This window comes from Pseudophryne corroboree, chromosome 8 (genome assembly GCF_028390025.1).
Source record: "Pseudophryne corroboree isolate aPseCor3 chromosome 8, aPseCor3.hap2, whole genome shotgun sequence".
Taxonomy (NCBI): domain Eukaryota; kingdom Metazoa; phylum Chordata; class Amphibia; order Anura; family Myobatrachidae; genus Pseudophryne; species Pseudophryne corroboree.
This window is the reverse complement of record NC_086451.1, coordinates 181,715,794-181,743,309: the sequence shown is the minus strand read 5'-3', so window position 1 is coordinate 181,743,309 and position 27,516 is coordinate 181,715,794. Positions and strand designations below refer to the sequence as shown.

Below are 27,516 nucleotides of genomic sequence, written 5' to 3'. Positions count from 1 at the left end.
GTGATATTGCACTGGGCACACATTGCTAAGTGTGTACCCAGCTATAAACCATGGAACAACTTATTTACTAGTAATCATCAATTAAAACCTCTGTAATACAGCAGAAGGTTGTTTTAGCTGGCACCAAAGAGATACAGTAGAAACTATCTCATGTATGAACAAAAAGTTTTGCATAAACAAGCACATGGAGAAGAAATTAGAAATCACTGTCTGTGTATAAGCAGGCGTACATGACTAAATGAAGCAGATCAACTTGGGCATATATTCATGCGCCAAGCAAATGAATACGCTAATGTTGTAGTGCTGACTCAACAGCTCCGCAGACACCAACCTGTGAAGAGCAAAAATCCCATTACACTCCAAGGACAGGCACCTGAAAAACAGAAAGATGGGTAAGGACCTAGGCAGACTCCCCATGTGGCAGTGTTCTGTCAAAAAGCTTAAGGAAGACAGAGGAACCTTTCTGTGGTGTTCTAACTTCGGTTTTAATCTGACCTGTGGAGGGCGACTAAGGGATCAATAGTAGGGAAGAGTTCCCTCATGGACAATTTGCAAGTGATGTCCTGTAAAGAAAGTACAATACCACAAGCCTTATCTGCTCCAGAAGCCTTGGCCTTCTCTTGATACAGCATTCACTTGGGCAGCAGTGGGCAAAGACCTCTGCTGGCCCAGGGCTACTTTTTTTCTTGACTCTTCTTGCTTTTTCTGACCAATAGATACTCTTCTTTCTTCTACAGACTCTTCTTCCATTGCTCGTGGCATCTTTTCTTGATTGAGCCCGCCATCTTCTTTATTTCTCTTTACAGTGTCATCTTGCATGTCACTGGAGCATGTTGATGCTACCAGCAAATGTTTCTCCCCTCCTACACAGTTCCATCCTTTTAGTGACATCTTCAGAAAGCACTGTTCCAGAAACTTTGCTATCTTATGCACATACACCATCACCCACATATCACTGGGAAGATAGCACCATGTACCCAACTTGCTAGAGGGCTAGGATGGTCAGTGGAGGGGGGTACACAGCCCTCCTCAGGCATTTATACGCCTCTGCTTTACAGACACAGGTAACTTAAAAAACACTGACTCAAGCATAATGAAAATAAATTACATTACATACAAGTGTAAACCAAGCTGTTACCTATACTCTAGGCGAGTATCGACAATTAAATATTTAATGTGTAGCCTTTATCTTACTGTATATGTGTGTGCGACACAGAAATTCAGTACTTTGGCACAGACAAGTGCTGCTTAGAATGAAAACCTGGCAATGGATGAGAGCAAATGACAATCGATCATTTGCTCCCAAATAAATATATATATATATATATATATATATATATATATATATATATATATATATATAGCAGCCCAATTTAGCAGGCACTCCAAGACAAATCCATCTGGGGCCGCGGTGCACAGCTCAGAAGAGATACATAGAAGGGGCAGAACAGCGGCACTCACACATACCTCCCAACTGTCCCGATTTTCGCGGGACAGTCCCGTTTTTTGGGGTCTGTCCCGCTGTCTCACCCGCGGGCCGTAGTGTCCCGCGGTAGGGGGGGCAGTTGGGAGGCTCAGTCTTTCGCTGCCCTGCTTCGCAGAGCAGCGGTGAATAGACGCTGTGCGCATGCGCACAGCGTCTATTCATTGTAGACAGAGGGAGAGGGGGCATGCCAGCGGCTCACGGAGCGCTGGGCATGCCCCCTCAGTGACGAAATCGGGGGCGTGGCTCACGATCGCGGGTCTTCCCGCGAAGCCACGTCCCTTTTCACAGGCCACGCCCCTTTTTCGGGAGCGCGGCCGCGCGTGTGTCCCTCTTTCAAAGCGGCCAAAGTTGGGAGGTATGCTCACAGCGGGCTCAAAACAAAACACAGGACACCCAAGTCCGCCGCGGCACTTTGTTACTCCTTATCGCCTCTCCCGAGCGCTCCTGCTCGGGGGGCGAAGTTTCGCGGAATGACGGAATTCCGCGAAGCCCCGCCCCCCCGAGCTGGAACGCTCGGGAGAGGCGATAATGAGATAAGCAAGAAGGAGGAGGCTGCCGGCGCGAGGGACGTGAGGCGGCGGGACCGAAGAGCGGGAAGACGTAAGTATTCTCTCTCTCTCTTTCTCCCCCCCCCTCTCCCCCTTCCTTCCTCTCAACTTGAAACCTGCCTGCCGCTGCCGCACTGTGTAAAATGGGGGCACCTGCCTATGGGGATACCTGCCTGCCGCACTGTGTAATATGGGGGCACCTGCCTGCGCACTGTGTAATATGGGGGCACCTGCCTGCGTACTGTGTAATATGGGGGCATCTGCCTGCGTACTGTGTAATATGGGGGCATCTGCCTGCGTACTGTGTAATATGGGGGCATCTGCCTGCGTACTGTGTAATATGGGGGCATCTGCCTGCGTACTGTGTAAAATGGGGATATCTGCCTGCCGCACTGTGTAAAATAGGGATACCTGCCTGCGTACTGTGTAATATGGGGGCACCTGCCTGCGTACTGTGTAATATGGGGGCATCTGCCTGCGTACTGTGTAAAATGGGGATATTGCCTGCCGTGCTGTGTAAAATGGGGGCACCTGCCTGCCGCACTGTGTAATATGGGGATACCTGCCTGCCGCACTGTGTAATATGGGGGCACCTGCCTGCGTACTGTGTAAAATGGGGATATCTGCCTGCCGTGCTGTGTAAAATGGGGATATCTGCCTGCCGTGCTGTGTAAAATGGGGATATCTGCCTGCCGTGCTGTGTAAAATGGGGATACCTGCCTGCCGTGCTGTGTAAAATGGGGATACCTGCCTGCCGCACTGTGTAAAATGGGGATACCTGCCTGCTGCACTTTGTAAAATGGGGGCACCTGCCTGCGTACTGTGTAAAATGGGGATACCTGCCTACCGTACTGTGTAAAATGGGGACACCTGCCTGCCGCGCTGTGTAAAATGGGGACACCTGCCTGCCGCGCTATGTAATATGGGGACACTTGCCTGCTGTAATGTGTAAAAAGGGGACTTTTTTATTTTTATTTTTTCCCCCCTGTGGTGGGTGTGATGATATCAGATGAGGCCACGCCCATTTTAATCAGGCCACACACCCTTGTCGGGAGCGCGCGCCTAAGGCGCGCGCATGCTTTTTCTTTTTATGGCTATATGGGGGGGGGGGCACACTTTTTTTTTTTAGAGCAATTGGGGGGGGGGGGGGGGCGCATTTTGAAATCTCGCACTGGGAGCCAAATTGTCTAGAAACGGCCCTGTATGTTAGAGATGAGCGCCTAAAATTTTTTGGGTTTTGTGTTTTGGTTTTGGGTTCGGTTCCGCGGCCGTGTTTTGGGTTCGACCGCGTTTTGGCAAAACCTCACCGAATTTTTTTGGTCGGATTCGGGTGTGTTTTGGATTCGGGTGTTTTTTTCAAAAAACCCTATAAAACAGCTTAAATCATAGAATTTGGGGGTCATTTTGATCCCATATTATTATTAACCTCAAAAACCATAATTTCCACTCATTTTCAGTCTATTCTGAATACCTCACACCTCACAATATTATTTTTAGTCCTAAAATTTGCACCGAGGTCGCTGGATGACTAAGCTAAGCGACCCTAGTGGCCGACACAAACACCTGGCCCATCTAGGAGTGGCACTGCAGTGTCACGCAGGATGGCCCTTCCAAAAAACACTCCCCAAACAGCACATGACGCAAAGAAAAAAAGAGGTGCAATGAGGTAGCTGTGTGACTAAGCTCAGCGACCCAAGTGCCCGGCACAAACACCTGGCCCATCTAGCAGTGGCACTGCAGTGTCACGCAGGATGTCCCTTCCAAAAAACCCTCCCCAAACAGCACATGACGCAAAGAAAAAAAGAGGCGCAATGAGGTAGCTGTGTGAGTAAGATTAGTGACCCTAGTGGCCGACACAAACACCGGGCCCATCTAGGAGTGTCACTGCAGTGTCACGCAGGATGTCCCTTCCAAAAAACCCTCCCCAAACAGCACATGACGCAAAGAAAAATAAAAGAAAAAAGAGGTGCAAGATGGAATTGTCCTTGGGCCCTCCCACCCACCCTTATGTTGTATAAACAGGACATGCACACTTTAACCAACCCATCATTTCAGTGACAGGGTCTGCCACACGACTGTGACTGATATGACGGGTTGGTTTGGACCCCCACCAAAAAAGAAGCAATTAATCTCTCCTTGCACAAACTGGCTCTACAGAGGCAAGATGTCCACCTCATCATCATCCTCCGATATATCACCGTGTACATCCCCCTCCTCACAGATTATCAATTCGTCCCCACTGGAATCCACCATCTCAGCTCCCTGTGTACTTTGTGGAGGCAATTGCTGCTGGTCAATGTCTCCGCGGAGGAATTGATTATAATTCATTTTAATGAACATCATCTTCTCCACATTTTCTGGATGTAACCTCGTACGCCGATTGCTGACAAGGTGAGCGGCGGCACTAAACACTCTTTCGGAGTACACACTTGTGGGAGGGCAACTTAGGTAGAATAAAGCCAGTTTGTGCAAGGGCCTCCAAATTGCCTCTTTTTCCTGCCAGTATAAGTACGGACTGTGTGACGTGCCTACTTGGATGCGGTCACTCATATAATCCTCCACCATTCTTTCAATGTTGAGAGAATCATATGCAGTGACAGTAGACGACATGTCCGTAATCGTTGTCAGGTCCTTCAGTCCGGACCAGATGTCAGCATCAGCAGTCGCTCCAGACTGCCCTGCATCACCGCCAGCGGGTGGGCTCGGAATTCTGAGCCTTTTCCTCGCACCCCCAGTTGCGGGAGAATGTGAAGGAGGAGATGTTGACAGGTCGCGTTCCGCTTGACTTGACAATTTTGTCACCAGAAGGTCTTTGCACCCCAGCAGACTTGTGTCTGCCGGAAAGAGAGATCCAAGGTAGGTTTTAAATCTAGGATCGAGCACGGTGGCCAAAATGTAGTGCTCTGATTTCAACAGATTGACCACCCGTGAATCCTTGTTAAGCGAATTAAGGGCTGCATCCACAAGTCCCACATGCCTAGCGGAATCGCTCCCTTTTAGCTCCTTCTTCAATGCCTCCAGCTTCTTCTGCAAAAGCCTGATGAGGGGAATGACCTGACTCAGGCTGGCAGTGTCTGAACTGACTTCACGTGTGGCAAGTTCAAAGGGCATCAGAACCTTGCACAACGTTGAAATCATTCTCCACTGCGCTTGAGACAGGTGCATTCCACCTCCTTTGCCTATATCGTGGGCAGATGTATAGGCTTGAATGGCCTTTTGCTGCTCCTCCATCCTCTGAAGCATATAGAGGGTTGAATTCCACCTCGTTACCACCTCTTGCTTCAGATGATGGCAGGGCAGGTTCAGGAGTGTTTGCTGGTGCTCCAGTCTTCGGCACGCGGTGGCTGAATGCTGAAAGTGGCCCGCAATTCTTCGGGCCACCGACAGCATCTCTTGCACGCCCCTGTCGTTTTTTAAAAAATTCTGCACCACCAAATTCAAGGTATGTGCAAAACATGGGACGTGCTGGAATTTGCCCATATTTAATGCACACACAATATTGCTGGCGTTGTCCGATGCCACAAATCCACAGGAGAGTCCAATTGGGGTAAGCCATTCTGCGATGATCTTCCTCAGTTGCCGTAAGAGGTTTTCAGCTGTGTGCGTATTCTGGAAAGCGGTGATACAAAGCGTAGCCTGCCTAGGAAAGAGTTGGCGTTTGCGAGATGCTGCTACTGGTGCCGCCGCTGCTGTTCTTGCGGCGGGAGTCCATACATCTACCCAGTGGGCTGTCACAGTCATATAGTCCTGACCCTGCCCGGCTCCACTTGTCCACATGTCCGTGGTTAAGTGGACATTGGGTACAACTGCATTTTTTAGGACACTGGTGAGTCTTTTTCTGACGTCCGTGTACATTCTCGGTATCGCCTGCCTACAGAAGTGGAACCTAGATGGTATTTGGTAACGGGGGCACACTGCCTCAATAAATTGTCTAGTTCCCTGTGAACTAACGGCGGATACCGGAAGCACGTCTAACACCAACATAGTTGTCAAGGACTCAGTTATCCGCTTTGCAACAGGATGACTGCTGTGATATTTCATCTTCCTCGCAAAGGACTGTTGGACAGTCAATTGCTTACTGGAAGTAGTACAAGTGGGCTTACGACTTCCCCTCTGGGATGACCATCGACTCCCAGCAGCAACAACAGCAGCGCCAGCAGCAGTAGGCGTTACACGCAAGGATGCATCGGAGGAATCCCAGGCAGGAGAGGACTCGTCAGAATTGCCAGTGACATGGCCTGCAGGACTATTGGCATTCCTGGGGAAGGAGGAAATTGACACTGAGGGAGTTGGTGGGGTGGTTTGCGTGAGCTTGGTTACAAGAGGAAGGGATTTACTGGTCAGTGGACTGCTTCCGCTGTCGGCCCAAGTTTTTGAACTTGTCACTGACTTATTATGAATGCGCTGCAGGTGACGTATAAGGGAGGATGTTCCGAGGTGGTTAACGTCCTTACCCCTACTTATTACAGCTTGACAAAGGGAACACACGGCTTGACACCTGTTGTCCGCATTTCTGGTGAAATTCTTCCACACCGAAGAGCTGATTTTTTTGGTATTTTCACCAGGCATGTCAACGGCCCTATTCCTCCCACGGACAACAGGTGTCTCCCCGGGTGCCTTACTTAAACAAACCACCTCACCATCAGAATCCTCCTGGTCAATTTCCTCCCCAGCGCCAGCAACACCCATATCCTCCTCATCCTGGTGTACTTCAACACTGACATCTTCAATCTGACTATCAGGAACTGGACTGCGGGTGCTCCTTCCAGCACTTGCAGGGGGCGTGCAAATGGTGGAAGGCGCATGCTCTTCACGTCCAGTGTTGGGAAGGTCAGGCATCGCAACCGACACAATTGGACTCTCCTTGTGGATTTGGGATTTCGAAGAACGCACAGTTCTTTGCGGTGCTACTGCTTTTGCCAGCTTGAGTCTTTTCATTTTTCTAGCGAGAGGCTGAGTGCCTCCATCCTCATGTGAAGCTGAACCACTAGCCATGAACATAGGCCAGGGCCTCAGCCGTTCCTTGCCACTCCGTGTGGTAAATGGCATATTGGCAAGTTTACGCTTCTCCTCCGACAATTTTATTTTAGGTTTTGGAGTCCTTTTTTTACTGATATTTGGTGTTTTGGATTTGACATGCTCTGTACTATGACATTGGGCATCGGCCTTGGCAGACGACGTTGCTGGCATTTCATCGTCTCGGCCATGACTAGTGGCAGCAGCTTCAGCACGAGGTGGAAGTGGATCTTGATCTTTCCCTAATTTTGGAACCTCAACATTTTTGTTCTCCATATTTTAATAGGCACAACTAAAAGGCACCTCAGGTAAACAATGGAGATGGATGGATACTAGTATACAATTATGGATGGACTGCCGAGTGCCGACACAGAGGTAGCTACAGCCGTGGACTACCGTACTGTACTGTGTCTGCTGCTAATATAGACTGGTTGATAAAGAGATGTAGTAGTAGTATGTATGTATAAAGAAGAAAGAAAAAAAAAACCACGGGTAGGTGGTATACAATTATGGACGGACTGCCGAGTGCCGACACAGAGGTAGCTACAGCCGTGGACTACCGTACTGTACAGTGTCTGCTGCTAATATAGACTGGTTGATAAAGAGATGTAGTAGTAGTATGTATGTATAAAGAAGAAAGAAAAAAAACCACGGGTAGGTGGTATACAATTATGGACGGACTGCCCAGTGCCGACACAGAGGTAGCTACAGCCGTGGACTACCGTACTGTACTGTGTCTGCTGCTAATATAGACGGGTTGATAAAGAGATGTAGTAGTAGTATGTATGTATAAAGAAGAAAGAAAAAAAAACCACGGGTAGGTGGTATACAATTATGGACGGACTGCCGAGTGCCGACACAGAGGTAGCTACAGCCATGGACTACCGTACTGTACTGTGTCTGCTGCTAATATAGACTGGTTGATAAAGAGATGTAGTAGTAGTATGTATGTATAAAGAAGAAAGAAAAAAAAACCACGGGTAGGTGGTATACAATTATGGACGGACTGCCCAGTGCCGACACAGAGGTAGCTACAGCCGTGGACTACCGTACTGTACTGTGTCTGCTGCTAATATAGACTGGTTGATAAAGAGATGTAGTAGTAGTATGTATGTATAAAGAAGAAAGAAAAAAAAACCACGGGTAGGTGGTATACAATTATGGATGGACTGCCGAGTGCCGACACAGATGTAGCTACAGCCGTGGACTACCGTACTGTACTGTGTCTGCTGCTAATATAGACTGGTTGATAAAGAGATGTAGTAGTAGTATGTATGTATAAAGAAGAAAGAAAAAAAAACCACGGGTAGGTGGTATACAATTATGGACGGACTGCCCAGTGCCGACACAGAGGTAGCTACAGCCGTGGACTACCGTACTGTACTGTGTCTGCTGCTAATATAGACTGGTTGATAAAGAGATGTAGTAGTAGTATGTATGTATAAAGAAGAAAGAAAAAAAAACCACGGGTAGGTGGTATACAATTATGGACGGACTGCCGAGTGCCGACACAGAGGTAGCTACAGCCGTGGACTACCGTACTGTACTGTGTCTGCTGCTAATATAGACTGGTTGATAAAGAGATGTAGTAGTAGTATGTATGTATAAAGAAGAAAGAAAAAAAAACCACGGGTAGGTGGTATACAATTATGGACGGACTGCCCAGTGCCGACACAGACGTAGCTACAGCCGTGGACTACCGTACTGTACTGTGTCTGCTGCTAATATAGACTGGTTGATAAAGAGATGTAGTAGTAGTATGTATGTATAAAGAAGAAAGAAAAAAAACCACGGGTAGGTGGTATACAATTATGGACGGACTGCCCAGTGCCGACACAGAGGTAGCTACAGCCGTGGACTACCGTACTGTACTGTGTCTGCTGCTAATATAGACTGGTTGATAAAGAGATGTAGTAGTAGTAGTATGTATGTATAAAGAAGAAAGAAAAAAAAACCACGGGTAGGTGGTATACAATTATGGACGGACTGCCCAGTGCCGACACAGAGGTAGCTACAGCCGTGGACTACCGTACTGTACTGTGTCTGCTGCTAATATAGACTGGTTGATAAAGAGATGTAGTAGTAGTATGTATGTATAAAGAAGAAAGAAAAAAAAACCACGGGTAGGTGGTATACAATTATGGACGGACTGCCCAGTGCCGACACAGAGGTAGCTACAGCCGTGGACTACCGTACTGTACTGTGTCTGCTGCTAATATAGACTGGTTGATAAAGAGATGTAGTAGTAGTAGTATGTATGTATAAAGAAGAAAGAAAAAAAAACCACGGGTAGGTGGTATACAATTATGGACGGACTGCCGAGTGCCGACACAGAGGTAGCTACAGCCGTGGACTACCGTACTGTACTGTGTCTGCTGCTAATATAGACTGGTTGATAAAGAGATGTAGTAGTAGTATGTATGTATAAAGAAGAAAGAAAAAAAAACCACGGGTAGGTGGTATACAATTATGGACGGACTGCCGAGTGCCGACACAGAGGTAGCTACAGCCGTGAACTACCGTACTGTGTCTGCTGCGACTGGATGATAAATAATGATATAAAAAATATATATATATATCACTACTGCAGCCGGACAGGTATATATTATATAATGACGGACCTGCTGGACACTGTCTGTCAGCAGAATGAGTTTTTTATAGAATAAAAAAAAAAACACCACACAAGTGAAGTCACACGACGAGTGTTTAACTTTTTCAGGCAATCACAATATAGTATACTATACTACTAACTATACTGGTGGTCAGTGTGGTCAGGTCACTGGTCAGTCACACTGGCAGTGGCACTCCTGCAGCAAAAGTGTGCACTGTTTAATTTTAATAATAATATGTACTCCTGGCTCCTGCTATAACCTATAACTGGCACTGCAGTGCTCCCCAGTCTCCCCCACAATTATAAGATGTGTGAGCTGAGCACAGTCAGATATATACATAGATGATGCAGCACACTGGGCTGAGCAGTGCACACAGATATGGTATGTGACTGAGTCACTGTGTATCGTTTTTTTCAGGCAGAGAACGGATATATTAAATAAAACTGCACTGTCTGGTGGTCACTGTGGTCAGTCACTAGTAAACTCTGCACTCTCTACAGTTCTACAGTACTCCTAAGCTCCAGTAAATCAGGTCAATCTCTCTCTCTCTCTCTTCTAATCTAAATGGAGAGGACGCCAGCCACGTCCTCTCCCTATCAATCTCAATGCACGTGTGAAAATGGCGGCGACGCGCGGCTCCTTATATAGAATCCGAGTCTCGCGAGAATCCGACAGCATCATGATGACGTTCGGGCGCGCTCGGGTTAACCGAGCAAGGCGGGAAGATCCGAGTCGCTCGGACCCGTGAAAAAAAACATGAAGTTCGTGCGGGTTCGGATTCAGAGAAACCGAACCCGCTCATCTCTACTGTATGTATGTATATATATACATTCCACAGGCAGCCGGCACTCGGATAGTTAAGATCAGACAGGCTCAGGTGCTACATCCAAATAATAATGCATAGTCCCAATAAACAGACGGCACTCAGAGGCTTGAAATAGCAAAAATGACAAGCTGTATGACAAGCTCTAATACAGCTTGTCATTTTTGCTATTTCTCTGACGTCCTAGTGGATGCTGGGTACTCCATAAGGACCATGGGGAATAGCGGGCTCCGCAGGAGACTGGGCACTCTAAAGAAAGATTAGGTACTATCTGGTGTGCACTGGCTCCTCCCTCTATGCCCCTCCTCCAGACCTCAGTTAGAATCTGTGCCCGGCCCGAGCTGGTTGCACACTAGGGGCTCTCCTGAGCTCCTAATAAAGAAAGTATTTGTTAGGTTTTTTATTTTCAGTGAGATCTGCTGGCAACAGACTCACTGCTACGAGGGACTAAGGGGAGAAGAAGCGACCCTACCTGCTTTCAGCTAGCTTGGGCTTCTTAGGCTACTGGACACCATTAGCTCCAGAGGGATCGAACACAGGCCCAGCCTCGATCGTCTGGTCCCGGAGCCGCGCCGCCGTCCCCCTTACAGAGCCAGAAGCAAGAAGAACATCCTGGAAATCGGTGGCTGAAGACTACGGTCTTCATTAAGGTAGCGCACAGCACTGCAGCTGTGCGCCATTGCTCCCTATGCACACCACATACTCCGGTCACTGATGGGTGCAGGGCGCTGGGGGGGGGGGGGGGGGGGGGGGCGCCCTGGGCTGCAATTAGAGTACCTTAAATTGGCAAATGGCACATAATATAGCCTAATAAGCTATATATGTGCAAAAATCCCCTGCCATAATATAAATATAAGAGCGGGAGAAGTCCGCCAAAAAAGGGGCGGGGCTATCTCCCTCAGCACACTGGCGCCATTTCCTCTTCACAGCTCCGCTGGAAGACAGCTCCCCAGGCTCTCCACTGCAGTTTCCAGGCTCAAAGGGTAAAAAAGAGAGGGGGGGCACTAAATTTAGGCGCAAACTGTATATGCAAAGCAGCTATAGGGATAAATCACTTTATATTAGTGTAAATCCCTGATTAAAATAGCGCTGTGGTGTGTGCTGGCATACTCTCTCTCTGTCTCCCCAAAGGACTTTGTGGGGTCCTGTCCTCAGTCAGAGCATTCCCTGTGTGTGTGCGGTGTGTCGGTATGGCTGTGTCGACATGTTTGATGAGGAGGCTTATGTGGAGGCGGAGCAGATGCCGATAAATGTGATGTCACCCCCTGCGGGGCCGACACCAGAGTGGGTGGATATGTGGAAGGTATTAACCGACAGTGTCAACTCCTTACATAAAAGGCTGGATGATGTAACAGCCGTGGGACAGCCGGCTTCTCAGCCCGTGCCTGCCCAGGCGTCTCAAAGGCCATCAGGGGCTCAAAAACGCCCGCTACCTCAAATGGCAGACACAGATGTCGACACGGAGTCTGACTCCAGTGTCGACGAGGATGAGTCATATACACAATCCACTAGGGGCATCCGTTGCATGATTACGGCAATGAAAAATGTGTTACACATTTCTGACATTAACCCAAGTACCACTAAAAAGGGTATTATGTTTGGGGAGAAAAAGCAGCCAGTGTTTTTTCCCCCATCAGATGAGTTGAATGAAGTGTGTGAAGAAGCGTGGGCTTCCCCCGATAAGAAACTGGTAATTTCTAAAAAGTTACTGATGGCGTACCCTTTCCCGCCAGAGGATAGGTCACGTTGGGAGATATCCCCTAGGGTGGATAAGGCGCTCACACGTTTGTCAAAAAAGGTGGCACTGCCGTCTCAGGATACGGCCGCCTTGAAGGAGCCTGCTGATAGAAAGCAGGAGGCGATCCTGAAGTCTGTATATACACACTCAGATACTATACTGAGACCTGCAATTGCCTCAGCATGGATGTGTAGTGCTGCTGCAGCGTGGTCTGATACCCTGTCAGATAATATTGACACCGTCGACAGGGATACAATTTTGCTAACCATAGAGCATATTAAAGACGTCGTCTTATATATGAGGGATGCACAGAGGGATATTTGCCGACTGGCATCCAGAATTAATGCAATGTCCATTTCTGCCAGGAGGGTATTATGGACCCGGCAGTGGACGGGTGATGCTGATTCTAAAAGGCACATGGAGGTTCTGTCTTATAAGGGTGAGGAATTGTTTGGGGATGGTCTCTCGGACCTCGTATCCACAGCAACAGCTGGGAAGTCGACATTTTTACCTCAGGTTCCCTCACAGCCTAAGAAAGCACCGTATTATCAGGTACAGTCCTTTCGGCCTCAGAAAAGCAAACGGGTCAAAGGCGCTTCCTTTCTGCCCAGAGGCAAGGGAAGAGGGAAAAAGCTGCACCAGACAGCCAGTTCCCAGGATCAAAAATCTTCCCCCGCTTCCTCTAAGTCCACCGCATGACGCTGGGGCTCCACAGGCGGAGCCAGGTGCGGTGGGGGCGCGTCTCCGGAACTTCAGCGACAAGTGGGCTCGCTCACAGGTGGATCCCTGGGTTCTGCAAGTAGTATCACAGGGATACAAGCTGGAGTTCGAGGCGACTCCCCCTCGCCGTTACCTCAAATCAGCCTTGCCTGCTGCCCTCAGAGAAAGGGAGGTAGTACTGGCGGCAATTCACAAGCTGTATCTTCAGCAGGTGATAATCAAGGTACCCCTCCTTCAACAGGGACGGGGTTACTATTCCACAATGTTTGTGGTACCGAAACCAGACGGTTCGGTGAGACCCATTCTAAATTTAAAATCCTTGAACATTTATATAAAAAAGTTCAAGTTCAAGATGGAATCGCTCAGGGCAGTTATTGCAAGCCTGGAAGAGGGGGATTTTATGGTGTCATTGGACATCAAGGATGCTTACCTGCATGTCCCCATTTATCCACCCCTCCAGGAGTACCTCAGGTTTGTGGTACAGGACTGTCATTACCAATTCCAGACGTTGCCGTTCGGTCTATCCACGGCACCGCGGGTATTTACCAAGGTAATGGCCGAAATGATGATGCCCCTTTAAAAGAAGGGAGTCATGATTATTCCGTACTTGGACGATCTCCTTATAAAGGCGATATCAAAAGAGCAGTTGCTAGTCAGCGTAGCACTATCTCAGGAAGTGCTGCTACAGCACGGCTGGATTCTGAATATCCCAAAGTCGCAGCTGATTCCTGCGACGCGTCTGCTGTTCTTGGGCATGATTCTGGACACAGACCAGAAGAAGATCTTTCTCCCGGAGGAGAAGGCCCAGGAATTATCATCTCTGGTCAGGGACCTCCTGAAACCAAAGCAGGTGTCGGTGCATCACTGCACGCGAGTCCTGGGAAAGATGGTAGCTTCTTACGAAGCAATTCCCTTCGGCAGGTTCCATGCAAGGATCTTCCAGTGGGATCTGTTGGACAAGTGGTCCGGATCGCATCTCCAGATGCATCGGTTAATCACCCTGTCCCCGAGGGCCAGGGTGTCTCTGCTGTGGTGGCTGCAGATTGCTCATCTGCTCGAAGGCCGCAGATTCGGCATACAGGACTGGGTCCTGGTGACCACGGATGCAAGCCTCCGAGGTTGGGGGGCAGTCACCCAGGGAAGAAACTTCCAAGGACAATGGTCAAGTCTGGAAACTTCCCTACACATAAATATTCTGGAACTAAGGGCAATTTACAACGCCCTGAGTCAAGCAGAACCCCTGCTTCAAAACCAACCGGTTCTGATTCAGTCAGACAACATCACAGCGGTCGCCCATGTAAACCGCCAGGGCGGCACAAGAAGCAGGGTGGCAATGGCAGAAGCCACAAGGATTCTTCGATGGGCGGAGAATCACGTGATAGCACTGTCAGCAGTGTTCATTCCGGGAGTGGACAACTGGGAAGCAGACTTCCTCAGCAGGCACGACCTCCACCCGGGAGAGTGGGGACTTCATCCAGAAGTCTTCAAGCTGATTGTAAACCGTTGGGAACGGCCACAGGTGGACATGATGGCGTCCCGCCTCAACAAAAAGCTAAAAATATATTGCGCCAGGTCAAGGGACCCTCAGGCGATAGCTGTGGACGCTCTAGTGACACCGTGGGTGTACCAGTTGGTTTATGTGTTCCCTCCTCTTCCTCTCATACCCAAGGTACTGAGGATAATAAGAAGGAGAGGAGTAAGAACTATACTCATTGTTCCGGATTGGCCAAGAAGAGCTTGGTACCCAGAACTTCAAGAAATGATCTCAGAGGACCCATGGCCTCTGCCGCTCAGACAGGACCTGCTGCAGCAGGGGCCATGTCTGTTCCAAGACTTACCGCGGCTGCGTTTGACGGCATGGCGGTTGAACACCGGATCCTAAAGGAAAAGGGCATTCTGGAGGAAGTCATTCCTATGCTGATTAAAGCTAGGAAGGATGTGACCGCAAAACATTATCACCGCATATGGCGAAAATATGTTGCTTGGTGTGAGGCCAGGAAGGCCCCAACGGAGGAATTTCAGCTGGGTCGATTTCTGCACTTCCTACAGTCAGGGGTGACTATGGGCCTCAAATTGGGTTCCATTAAGGTCCAGATTTCGGCTCTGTCGATTTTCTTCCAAAAAGTACTGGCTTCACTGCCTGAAGTTCAGACATTTGTTAAAGGAGTGCTGCATATTCAGCCTCCTTTTGTGCCTCCAGTGGCACCTTGGGATCTCAACGTGGTGTTGGATTTCCTAAAGTCGCATTGGTTTGAGCCACTTAAAACCGTGGAGCTAAAATATCTCACGTGGAAAGTGGTCATGCTGTTGGCCTTGGCTTCGGCCAGGCGTGTGTCAGAATTGGCGGCTTTGTCATGTAAAAGCCCTTATCTGATTTTCCATATGGATAGGGCGGAATTGAGGACTCGTCCCCAATTTCTTCCTAAGGTGGTATCGGCGTTTCATTTGAACCAACCTATTGTGGTGCCTGCGGCTACTCGGGACTTGGAGGATTCCAAGTTGCTGGACGTAGTCAGGGCCCTGAAAATCTATGTTTCCAGGACGGCTGGAGTCAGGAAAACTGACTCGCTATTTATCCTGTATGCACCCAACAAGCTGGGTGCTCCTGCATAAAAGCAGACTATTGCTCGCTGGATCTGTAGCACGATTCAACTTGCACATTCTGCGGCTGGACTGCCGCATCCTAAATCTGTAAAAGCCCATTCCACGAGGAAGGTGGGCTCTTCTTGGGCGGCTGCCCGAGGAGTCTCGGCTTTACAACTTTGCCGAGCTGCTACTTGGTCGGGTTCAAACACTTTTGCAAAATTATACAAGTTTGATACCCTGGCTGAGGAGGACCTTGAGTTTGCTCATTCGGTGCTGCAGAGTCATCCGCACTCTCCCGCCCGTTTGGGAGCTTTGGTATAATCCCCATGGTCCTTACGGAGTACCCAGCATCCACTAGGACGTCAGAGAAAATAAGAATTTACTCACCGGTAATTCTATTTCTCATAGTCCGTAGTGGATGCTGGGAGCCCGTCCCAAGTGCGGACTCTCTGCAATACATGTATATAGTTATTGCGTAACTTAAGGGTTTTGTTATGAGCCACCTGTTAATGAGGCTCATTATTGTTTCATACTGTTAACTGGGTATAGTTATCACAATTTGTACGGTGTGATTGGTGTGGCTGGTATGAGTCTTACCCTGGATTCCAAATCCTTTCCTAGTAATGTCAGCTCTTCCGGGCACAGTTTCCCTAACTGAGGTCTGGAGGAGGGGCATAGAGGGAGGAGCCAGTGCACACCAGATAGTACCTAATCTTTCTTTAGAGTGCCCAGTCTCCTGCGGAGCCCGCTATTCCCCATGGTCCTTACGGAGTACCCAGCATCCACTACGGACTACGAGAAATAGAATTACCGGTGAGTTAATTCTTATTTTCAAGCCTCTGAGTGCCGTCTGTTTATTGGGACTATGTATATATATATATATATATATATATATATACAGGTTGAGTATCCCATATCCAAATATTCCGAAATACGGAATATTCCGAAATACAGACTTTTTTGAGTAAGAGTGAGATAGTGAAACCTTTGTTTTTTGGTGGCTCAATGTACACAAACTTTGTTTAATACACAAAGTTATTAAAAATATTGTATTAAATGACCTTCAGGCTGTGTGTATAAGGTGTATGTGAAACCTAAATGAATTGTGTGAATGTAGACACACTTTGTTTAATGAACAAAGTTATAAAAAATATTGGCTAAAATTACCTTCAGGCTGTGTGTATAAGGTGTATATGAAACATAAATGTATTCTGTGCTTATATTTAGTTCCCATCACCATGATATCTCATTGTGGTATGCAATTATTCCAAAATACGGAAAAATCCGATATCCAAAATACCTCTGGTCCCAAGCGTTTTGGATAAGAGATACTCAACCTGTATACATATATATATATATATATACATACACACACACCCACACACACACACACACACACACACACACGGTGTATCACAAAGTTTATATTAATATGATTAACAGAATATGATAGAAAGTTAAATGTGTGTATGCTGAACTTAGGTCTTTTCCACATAGTCACCCTGCAGAGCCACACATTTCTGCCAACGTTTCTTGTCCTTCTGTAACCCATTATTATAGCAGTGCTGCGATTTCCTTGAGAACCACTGTTCCACTTCCAGAATGACATAATTTGTGTTGTTAAATCGCCAACGCCTAAGTGACTTCTTCATCTCAGGGAAGAGAAAGGAGTTGCTGGGTGCGAGATCAAGTGAATAGGGGCGTTTGGTTGGGCGGAATATGCAGGTACATTGTCGGCTAGGAGACCGATGCCTTTACTGCTCATACCACAGCATCTTTCTTTCACACCATTTCGCAAATTTCTGCAGAAGGGTCCAGATATCTCATTAACTTCATAGTGATAATTAACACCTTATGATAAAGTTGCTTGGCAAAGGTCTTATATAACCGCAACGTTGCAGTATCAAAATTATATACTTTAAGCCTGAGTATTGGTATTAATCATGAAGCATATCTGAAGATGTGGTTAGTTCCCGTTGTTTGGATTTTATATATATATATATATATATATATATATAGATTGACTGACATATAATTAGTTCAAGGAATTGAACAATATTATAGTATGTGCAGTTTTGTTCCTTGCAAACCTGTAAATGTTGTCCATATCTTCATTATAGGTGAATATATTGTTATGACAACTCACTTCCACCTGAAGCGCAAGATTGGATACTTTGTTATACAAACCTATCTCCCATGCATAATGACGGTCATCCTATCACAGGTGTCCTTCTGGCTTAATAGGGAGTCTGTACCAGCTAGGACAGTGTTTGGTAAGTTTAATGCACTGTATAAAATCTAAACATAATCTCTCTGTTCTTTTAATATTGTTTATTTATACTGATTCATTTGAACATTATCAGTAAATACATGTTGGCTTTCTTTTAGTCTACCTCACCATAACCTCAAGAGCTGTTATATAAAGGGTCCAGTACAAATACTAAATCAAAAACCATTGTTCCATATTATGTATGAAAGCTTTTGACTGTTATCCAGCTTATTGCACATTCCAATATAAGTTTCCCAACTGAATTTGTGGATGTCCTTACGTTATCCCGGGTTTGCGTTAAACAGAGGTGCAAAATCTAAGAAACCCCTGATCTTCAGTGGTGACTTCAGTGATGTGAGGTTATGGTGGCGGAGCAAAGTTTTTTCTGTGATTAGAAACTTTGCTTGAAAGAACACCATGTTACCTGTTTTAGGGTGTATATCGATTGGTTTTTGATTGGTTCCTAGTTGTTGGTGCATTCACCTTCGTTGACTGTTTATATCTGCTGGACCACCCAAATGGGGGCAGCCCCATCACACATACAGGTTGATAGTCAAGGTGGAAGGTTGAGTGGATACCTTTGTTAAGGGTGGTACTCACGGAGCGATCCCTGCTTAAAATCTAAGCAATCTGACAAGATTGCTTAGAATTTTAGCAGCGATCACTCCGTGTGTACCCCTCACAGCGATAGCGATGTGCAGCACAGCGCATCGCTGTCGCTGGTGCTAGATTGGCCTGCATGCAGGCCAATCTAGCAGGTGAGCAGGGGGAGAGATGTGTGCCGCTCAGCACACATCTCTCCTCAAATTGGGCCCTGAATATGGCACTTTAGTGTAGCTTGTATGTTTTATGATTATTATGATGATGTCAGTTTTTACAGGTTGTGGAAGGTGTTTTAGCCTGTTAAGTTTGATTAACTTTCAGGAAGAAAAAGCAATACCTTAAATATATATCTGTTCAGGCTGTTGCGACCGCTAAGCGTGTGTGTGTAAAACCCCTAACAGATGCGTAAACGTTGCGTGCGCACGTCGTCACGCTGTAAGCACTATGTGGATACACATGTGGCGGAATACACTTTATAACCCCTAACAGGAAAGGAATGCAACACCAGATTGTATTTAGAAATGTTGGGATCCAACCCACCAACAGTTATTTACTTAAAAGGGGGTTACAACAATAATACAATCACATAAGAGAAGAGGCTACAATCAATGGATAAATACGTTTGTTCGCCAGCGCCACCCGGTTCCGGTCCTCAGTCAATCTGGGTAGTTGACCTTCAGAGGATGTGTTTGACCGGCCAGGCAGTGTGGCTTTTATACATTAGTCCAAATCATGAAACAATGGAATCTGTAGTCTCTTCACCAATAGGTCAAAGGGCTGGTCATTTACAGTACAGGAAGGGTCATAAGTCGGTTTGAATAGGTGGGCGATGCTTGGTCCAGGTGCACTTGCAGATGTTATCCACTGGGTTCCCGCCGAATATCAAGAGTACAGTAAATACAGTGTAATATTAATATTCTGTTCCTGTGCATATCTATGCACAGGAGCGTGCTATCTTCTGCAAACTGCTACCGGAATATTGCTTTTAAAATACTTTACAGCTGGATACCAAACACCACCTCCTAACGTAATTCTGTCCCCTCATATCCTGTAAAGTTGAATCCCTCTGTTGTACCTTTTAAACAAATGAAACTCTCTGGTGTGGTGCATGTAGACTTGGGGATAAATTTACTAAGGTGGGAGATTTTTAGAACTGGTGATGTTGCCCTTAGCAACCAATCAGATTATATCTATTATCTGCTAGAAGCAGCTAGATAAATGGTGAGTAGAATCTGATTGGTTGACATGGGCAACATCACCAGTTCTAAAAATCTTCCACCTTAGTAAATTTACCCCCTATGTGTAAATTATGTGCTATGTGAATTAAATATGAGATATGTCTTTGTGGCTTTTCCATGCGAATGCATATGTTACCGTAATTACTCATACCACGCGCTAACACGCAAAACCGCGTGAGCGATTATACGTAGCTTGGAAGAATGTGCACGCACTGCAGAACAAGCACCCACACGGAGGCCATCTGTGTGGTGTTTGTATGTGATGCGTGTGGCTATAATATTTTTGACTTCGACAGTCCACCCTTTGGCAGTCAACAATAACTGCCACTCCTTACTAATAAAACTGAAAATATTATCTATACATTATATACAAAGTTCGGATGACTGGGGGAGAGTTGTAGGTGGAAAATGTATAGCCTAGTGAGATGTCTAATGCGAGAAGAACTTGAATCCCAGTAGATTCATGGATCAAATCAGAGGCTGCGTGCTCTGCCCTATCTATGAGGTGTCTCTTGATGGTGTGTTCATAATGGGTATGAGTATAAGGAGTCTGAGCGTTGCGGTGAATGTCCTTCATTTTGTCGTGTGCTATGGTAATGACCTCTGGTAGTACTCTCCCAAAATAACATAACCCTTCAGAGCTCGAAGTAAGCCACTTGTACGCTTTCCTCCCACATATGAAATAAACATCATCTGGGAGAACATAAGGGACAAAATGCATCAACACCATATCACATATCTTCCTAATAAAGAAACCAATCCCTAGTTCTCTCATTTGCTCAGGACAAGTATCGGGCTGGATGATGTGGGCACAATACCCCTGCGACACTTTTCCAGCCCACATGGTTTTAATCCCACGTGTATACCTATACCGAAAGTACTTACCACTGGTGGCTATCTTGCGTACAAGTTCAGAGTCGATAGGTATTCTATCAGCTCTGTGTGAAAAGGTCATTGTCTGCTTATTCCATGTCACTTCCCAATTTCCTGGTTTCCGGAAATTGGACACATTAAAACATAACAGTGACCTATCTACGTGGTACTGGTGGAGCTTCAAGCTAGGGGGCCTAGATATATTGAATTTCTTGTCCACCGGTCTCCCACCCCGTAATTCGAGTACCTCATCTATCGTTAAAGGATATGGCACTAATCCCGACTTACTCTGTCCTTGAGGTACTGTACCTGTGAGCACACCCAGCATAATGTTTGGTATAAGACTTTACCCACTAATGAGTGGTAATCACTTAAAGGATGTCGGCCAATGTCAATATTACTGCTTGACTGACATCTCTGGATGCACCCATCCTCGACTATATTTTCGCAATGCTTACATATACAATATTCATCAGACAATAACCCTTCACATTGCCTCCGAGCTCTGTGACTACCAGATCGTTTACTGATACCAGCCTTTACTAGAGTGATATGCTGCTCCTGAGATCCTACGAATCCGTACTCGCCATCAGAACCCATTCCAGATCCTTGCTCAACGTCTCGGGGGCCCTCACAAAAACAGATTGTCCTGATCAAAAACAGAGTCACCAGAAAAAGCCGAAACACAGTCTCTTGATGTAGATCCATTTTGTTAAGGAGCAAAAATAAGAAGGGAAACAAAAAAAATGCAGTGGGAGTGAAAAAAAAGAAAAATGGTACGACAACCATCCTTGGTTTTGTTGTTCTCCGCGCTCAGGTGTCGTTCAACAGTCCTGCCTCTCAGCTTTCCCGGAACAGACTCTCTAGTGATTCGAGGTTCTCTTCACCTTGCTCTTTGTCACAAGTTTTCTCTGGGTCAGCAACCTTCTTGCAGTGGGACGAGTGGACCCAAGTCTCTCTCTCGGCAACCTTTAGTGCTCTTGTGCTGGTCAACAAAACTTGATACAGTCCTTCCCACCTGTCTATGAGGCAACCTGAGCGTAAAAAATTTAGAATCATCACATAATCCCCAGGCTCAATGTCATGACAATTGCTGCTTGGTAGGTCAGGAATTCGCCAGATTTAGATTCCTTTGCTGACTTCTCAATTGCTGGCTCATCCTAACCAAATATTGCACAGTTATTTCGTTATTGCACTTCAAATCATCCTGGGGATCTATCATTACATGAGGATGTTGACCAAAAAGAACTTCGAAGGGTGATAAGTTAAGTGGTGACCTGGGAGTGGTTCTGATGCTGTACAACACTAGTGGCAAAGCTTCTGGCCACAACAATCCAGTTTCAGACATCACTTTGCTCAGTTAATTCTTAATAGTGCTGTTCATTCTCCACCTTCGCACTTGCCTGTGGCTGGTATGGAGTATGCAGCTTGCTATTAATACCCATCAGTTTGCACATGACCTGAAAGACTTCACCTGTAAAATGGGTACCCCTATCACTTTCAATCATTCTAGGGATACCATATTTGCACACAAATTCCTGCACGATTTTCTTTGCAGTGAACACAGCAGTATTTGTGGCCCCGGGGAATGCTTCTACCCAGTTTGAAAAGACATCGGTACAAACTAACACATATTTCAAATTCCTACAGAGTAGTAACTGTATGAAGTCGATTTTTATTACCTGAAAAGGTCCGTCTGTAGGAGGGATATGGGATGGCTTACCAATATTCTTCCTCAAGCAAGTAAGACATGTCATTGCTTTCTTACCTGCATGAGAAGAGAACCCTGGTCCACTCCAGTAGGCTCTTACCAGTTTGCACATACCTTCCTTACCCAGATGAGACAGACCATGTGCCGCATCAGCTAGGCTTTGGAGATATGCCCTGGGGGCCACTGGCTTACAGTGTCCATCTGCCCAAAGTCCTGAGGGCTCCTGACCATATCCGTTCCAGAGCACCTTTTCCTGTAGGGAACACAAATTTTGCATTTCAATTAACTGTTGCATGTTAACCATGTTAACTGTCATCAGTGGGGTGATGTTAGTTTGTATGGTGGTGGTTGCTGCTGATTTTGCAGCTTTGTCTGCCCTGCTGTTACCAAGTTAAATTGGGTCTTGGTTGTAAGTATGTGCTTTACACTTGATAACAGCCACTCTGTCTGGTTCCTGTATTGCTGTCAGAAGCCTTTTGATGTTGACACATGCGCTACTGGTGTGCCAGCTGCCGTCATTAAATTTCTGAGGCGCCACAGGGCCCCAAAATCATGCACTACTCTGAAGGCGTACCTAGAGTCCGTGTATATATTAGCTGACTTACCCTTTGCCAACTCACATGCTCTGGTCAGTGCTATCAGCTCAGCGACTTGTGCTGAGTGAGGTGGACCAAGGGGTTCAGCTTCTATAATACCTTCATCATTTACAACTGCGTACCCGGTGCACAGGTCTCCCGATTCCGTCTATCTGTGGCAACTGCTGTCAGTGTAGAAGGTAAAGTCTACTCCTTCCAGTGGGTTGTCACTGATTTCAGGTCTCGCAGTGAATGTCTGGTTCAGGTATTCCATACAATTATGCGTATCGGTGTCTGCACTAAATCCTCCTTCACCATCATTCTCATCTTCCACCCTTTGTGCATGACCAGGCACACTAGACAAATAAGATGCAGTATTTAGTGTACTGCACCTCTTTATGGTGATGTTTACAGGAGCTATCAGTGATAGTTCCCACCTTGTAAATCGAGCGGATGAGACATGTCTGGTTTGGACGGAGTTTAGCAAGGCTGATACTGCATGAGGTGTATGAATGGTCAAGTCGAGTCCTAACACTACGTCCTCGCTTTTACATACCAGCAGAGCTATAGCTGCAACACTTCGCAAGCAAGTGGGGAGAGACCGTGCTACAGTGTCCAACTGTGCACTGTAGTAGGCTACCGGTCTGCTGGCATCACCATGTTTCTGTGTGAAGACTCCTGCCGCGCACCCAGCGCTTTCAGTACTGTACAATTCAAAGGGCTTCTCATAATCTGGCATACCTAATGCTGGTGTCTGTGACAAGCACTGCTTTAGTCTCTCAAACGCCAGTTCGGACTCATCTGTATGAGAGACCCGTTCCGGTTTATTCGAAGAGACCATTTCTTGCAGCGGTAGTGCCAGTATAGAGAACCCTGGAATCCAGTTCCGACAATACCCACACATTCCAAGGAAAGTGTGGATCTGTTGCTGAGTTTGTGGCAGAGTCATGTTGCGGATGGCCTGTATTCAGGCAGTGGTCAGGTGCCTAAGTTCCTGCGTCAAGCAATGCCCAAAGTATTTAACCTTAGTCCGACACAACTGCAACTTATCCTTTAAAACCTTGTGTCCTGTCTGGGAGAGATGAAACAGAAGCTGTTTAGTGTCTGCCAAGGACGACTCGAATGAGTCAGAGCACAACAACAAGTCATCAACATATTGTATTAGCACTGACCCGCTCTCAGGTTAAAAAGATTGCAAACAGTCATGTAAGGCCTGAGAGAAAATACTTGGGCTGTCAATGAAACCTTGGGGAAGACGAGTCCAGGTGTACTGTACTCCCCTGTAAGTGAAGGCAAAGAGGTATTCGCTGTCAGGGTGGAGAGGGACAGAAAAGAAGGCAGAGCAGAGATCAATGACGGTGAAGAACTTGGAGGTTGAGGGAATCTGCATTAGGATGACAGCTGGATTGGGAACTACGGGGAATTGGCTTTCAACTATCTTGTTTATCCCCCTTAGATCCTGCACTATCCTGTAACCCCACCCCCACTCTTTTTCACAGGGAAAATGGGACTATTGGTTGTGCTGGACGTCCTGACTAGGATGCCCTGCTGTAGCAGCCGTTCTATGACGGGGTATACTCCTAATTCCACCTATGGCTTCTGAGGGTACTTGGGGATTTTTAGAGCTATCCTGCCTTCTTTTACTTGTACTGCTACTGGGGCTACATTCGCCATCAATTCAGTGTCCTGTACATCTTTGGTCCAAAGGGAACCCGGTATTTGCAATATCATTTCCTCTACCTTTGATGGACACATGCCTATAACAGTAGAGTGCAACATTAGCCTTTGAGGGGTGTCTAATATATCTTGTATCTCCTGTGTATGGTTCTCAGGGATATCTAAGAACACACCCTCAGTGGTACAGTATATGACACACCGCATTTTACACAACAGGTCTCTGCCAAGTAGATTAGTCGGAGCTGATGCAGCCAGCAGAAAAGAATGTTTTGTTTGCAAGGGCCCTATCGTAATATCTGTAGGTCTACTCAAAGGGTATTGCTGCACTTTTCCCGTTACTCCTATTGCCGAAATCGTTTTTCCCGTGGTCATTACACCTGTGGTGGAGTTTAACACTGATCTGGCCACCCCTGTATCTACAAGAAAAGGTAAGGATACACCAGCTACATCAACCATGACTTCAGGGTCACTACCAAGGCCAGCAATCAATTTCACTGGCTGCAGACTACAGGTGTGGCCTAACCTCTATTATGTAGTGGGACCCTCCCGCCGGGCATTGGCAGCTACCATATTTGCGAGGGATAACTGTGAGTTTTTGGGGGCCTGCCAGTTCCTCCTTGGTGGATGCCTCCTTGTTTCCCCTCTATGCGGCTCATAATCTCTTCTAGGTGTTCCCTGTTCCCAACTATGTGTCTGGTAATGTGGTTCGTATTCATGTCTTGGGGGTCTCTATACATTATGTGTCCCTTTACTCCTACATTCCTTTGCAAAATGCCCTTCTCTATTGCAAAGTTATCATGTTTTTGACCGTGACTTACCATCAGGTGTCTGGGGTTTAAGCTGATGGGACTTCCCTGTTAGAGCCTGTATGCTCACCATCATCAGCTTGTCTCCTTGCGACTCCCTGTGTTTAGTGATGTTGCGATCATGCTCAATGACAGACTCTCTTAGCGCAGCTACCGAAATACCTCTCCAATTTGGCAGAGAGGTTTGCACCCTCGTCCTCAGTGCGTCCTTTAATCCATCCATTAGCACAGAGACAGCTACCTGCCTGTGGTTGGCATTCTCCTTAATATCCTCTATCCCCGTGTATCTAGTCATTTCCTGCAGTGCTCTATGGAAATACTCGGATGCAATTTCACTGTCCTGTCTTATGGAGAAAATTTTGTTCCACTTAACAACAGTAGGGAAATACACTCCTAATTGCAGGCTGATTTGCTTTACATTCTCCTGGTTGTACTCATCAGTGAGAGGCACTTCTACATCTAATTTACAGTCAGTTATGAATTTTGGGATGTCAATGTTTGAGGGTAAACTCGCTCGTAACACTGTTCGCCAATCTTTATTTGTGGGCTCATAGGCATTGCCCAATTCTTTAATGAATTTCTGGCATCCGACTAGATCTTTTCTGGGATCGGGGAATTCTGATATAATTGATCTCAGTTCTGATTGGGACCAAGGACAGTGCATTGCAATATTCCTGATGGGGGTTACTCCCTGACTGTCAGTTTTCCCATTGGGGACTGCAATCACCCTGACTGGATTTAGCTCAACCACTTCATTTCTGTTTGTCTCTATAATAAGGGGAGCTATTTTCTCTGCATAATGTATGGTACCATACTTACCGGTGGACACGACCTCACTCGCCCCTGCGCTGGGGGGAATCGCCACTATTTTCACCGGTTGGGCCGTGCCCTCCTGAGTATCCTGTATGGTAGCTGCTAAAGAGAGTGCCGATATTGTGCTAGGCTCGTCATCCTCCTCACTACCTTGGGGAAAATTAAATTCAGGATACAACTGGCATGGGTTAGGGTTAACACATTGATAATTCATTTTGCTATCCTTTATCAATGCATCATTGGTTGTAGCCAATTTCTCTCCATTGACACATGGCGGTGGTGGTGCGCTCACAATCGCTTTCCCGCTAGGTTTGGAACTTGCTGTGCGAGCCAGTTCCCTTTGCACCTCCCCCTCCTGCTGCCACAGATTTAAACAGTCGGTATGTCTGATCCTCTGTTTTCTAGATTTGATCAGACATATTCTAATTCTTATGCTCTGCAGTACCTCTGGTTCAAAAGAACCCATCCTAGGGAATGATGCCCTATCTTCAGCAGTCATACGTACCCATTCATTGCAAAAAGCCTCCGCGTGTGGACCATATTTCCCACACATTATCAACCTTGCTGACCCCTTTGGCAGCATCTCTTCAGCCTGAACCCTGGCTGCTGAACGCCTTCCGCTTGTGCAATTGGATCCCATTGCGGACTTTTTAAACACAATACTCAACTGCACAACGAACAGACAGTGTAAGTTCTCCGAGCGCTTTACACTCACTCCACACTGCTGGTGTACCACGACTCACTCCAAGAGTGACCACCGCGTACCCAGTGAGGACCCTATCAGCAACTGGTTTCTATTTACTGGAATTTGTGTAGGGAGAGAAACAGACCGTCGATCCCCCTTTCCAGTGAACGTCTCACCTTGGACAATTTCTTCCTGAGAGAGATAGCGAAAAAACTTCCTTCTACTATACACAAATCACACTTGCGTATGCTCTACACGACGCGTATGATAACGCAATTTACGCAAAAGTACGCAAACTGGTATCACGTTGCACCACGTATCGCATGCACAAACCAATCACACAGCGTATAAATACTTGTTACTTAACTTCAATACACAATTCTATACTCTATCACGCTCCTGTGCAAGTCTCCTCGCGACTTGCGTACTTCTCTATTTATTAATGTAAGTCAGCTGACCTTACAACACCAAGCCTCTGCTTACTCGGTGTCCCCACGGTATACCGATTTCCAAGTTCAGTACACTCACTCCTTCTTTCAGCTCACACAAATACAGTGTTTTTCTGTACAGAAAAATATCACTCCCTTTGACTAGTAGTCTTATCCCAGAGGTAGTACAGTTTAAACAAAGTCTTACAATAATCTGCTTTTGAAATTGGACAGTTATGTGCTATTTTATTAAATGTATTCCCGCCTTAACTTGAACAGCTATTGTGTGGTTTTACCTTGCGCTCGCAA

The 27,516-nt window shown here is 46.6% G+C and overlaps 1 protein-coding gene across 2 annotated transcripts in view; it reads left to right on the top strand.

The window, feature by feature from the left end:
• Positions 1–27,516, top strand: part of LOC134948776 (gamma-aminobutyric acid receptor subunit alpha-3-like) — a 995,050-nt gene that overhangs the window by 912,130 nt on the left and 55,404 nt on the right. For both annotated transcript variants that reach the window (XM_063936997.1, XM_063936998.1), the window contains exon 8: positions 17,650–17,802. In XM_063936997.1, coding sequence (XP_063793067.1) covers positions 17,650–17,802 — 153 coding nt within the window. The remainder of the gene's footprint in view (positions 1–17,649; positions 17,803–27,516) is intronic.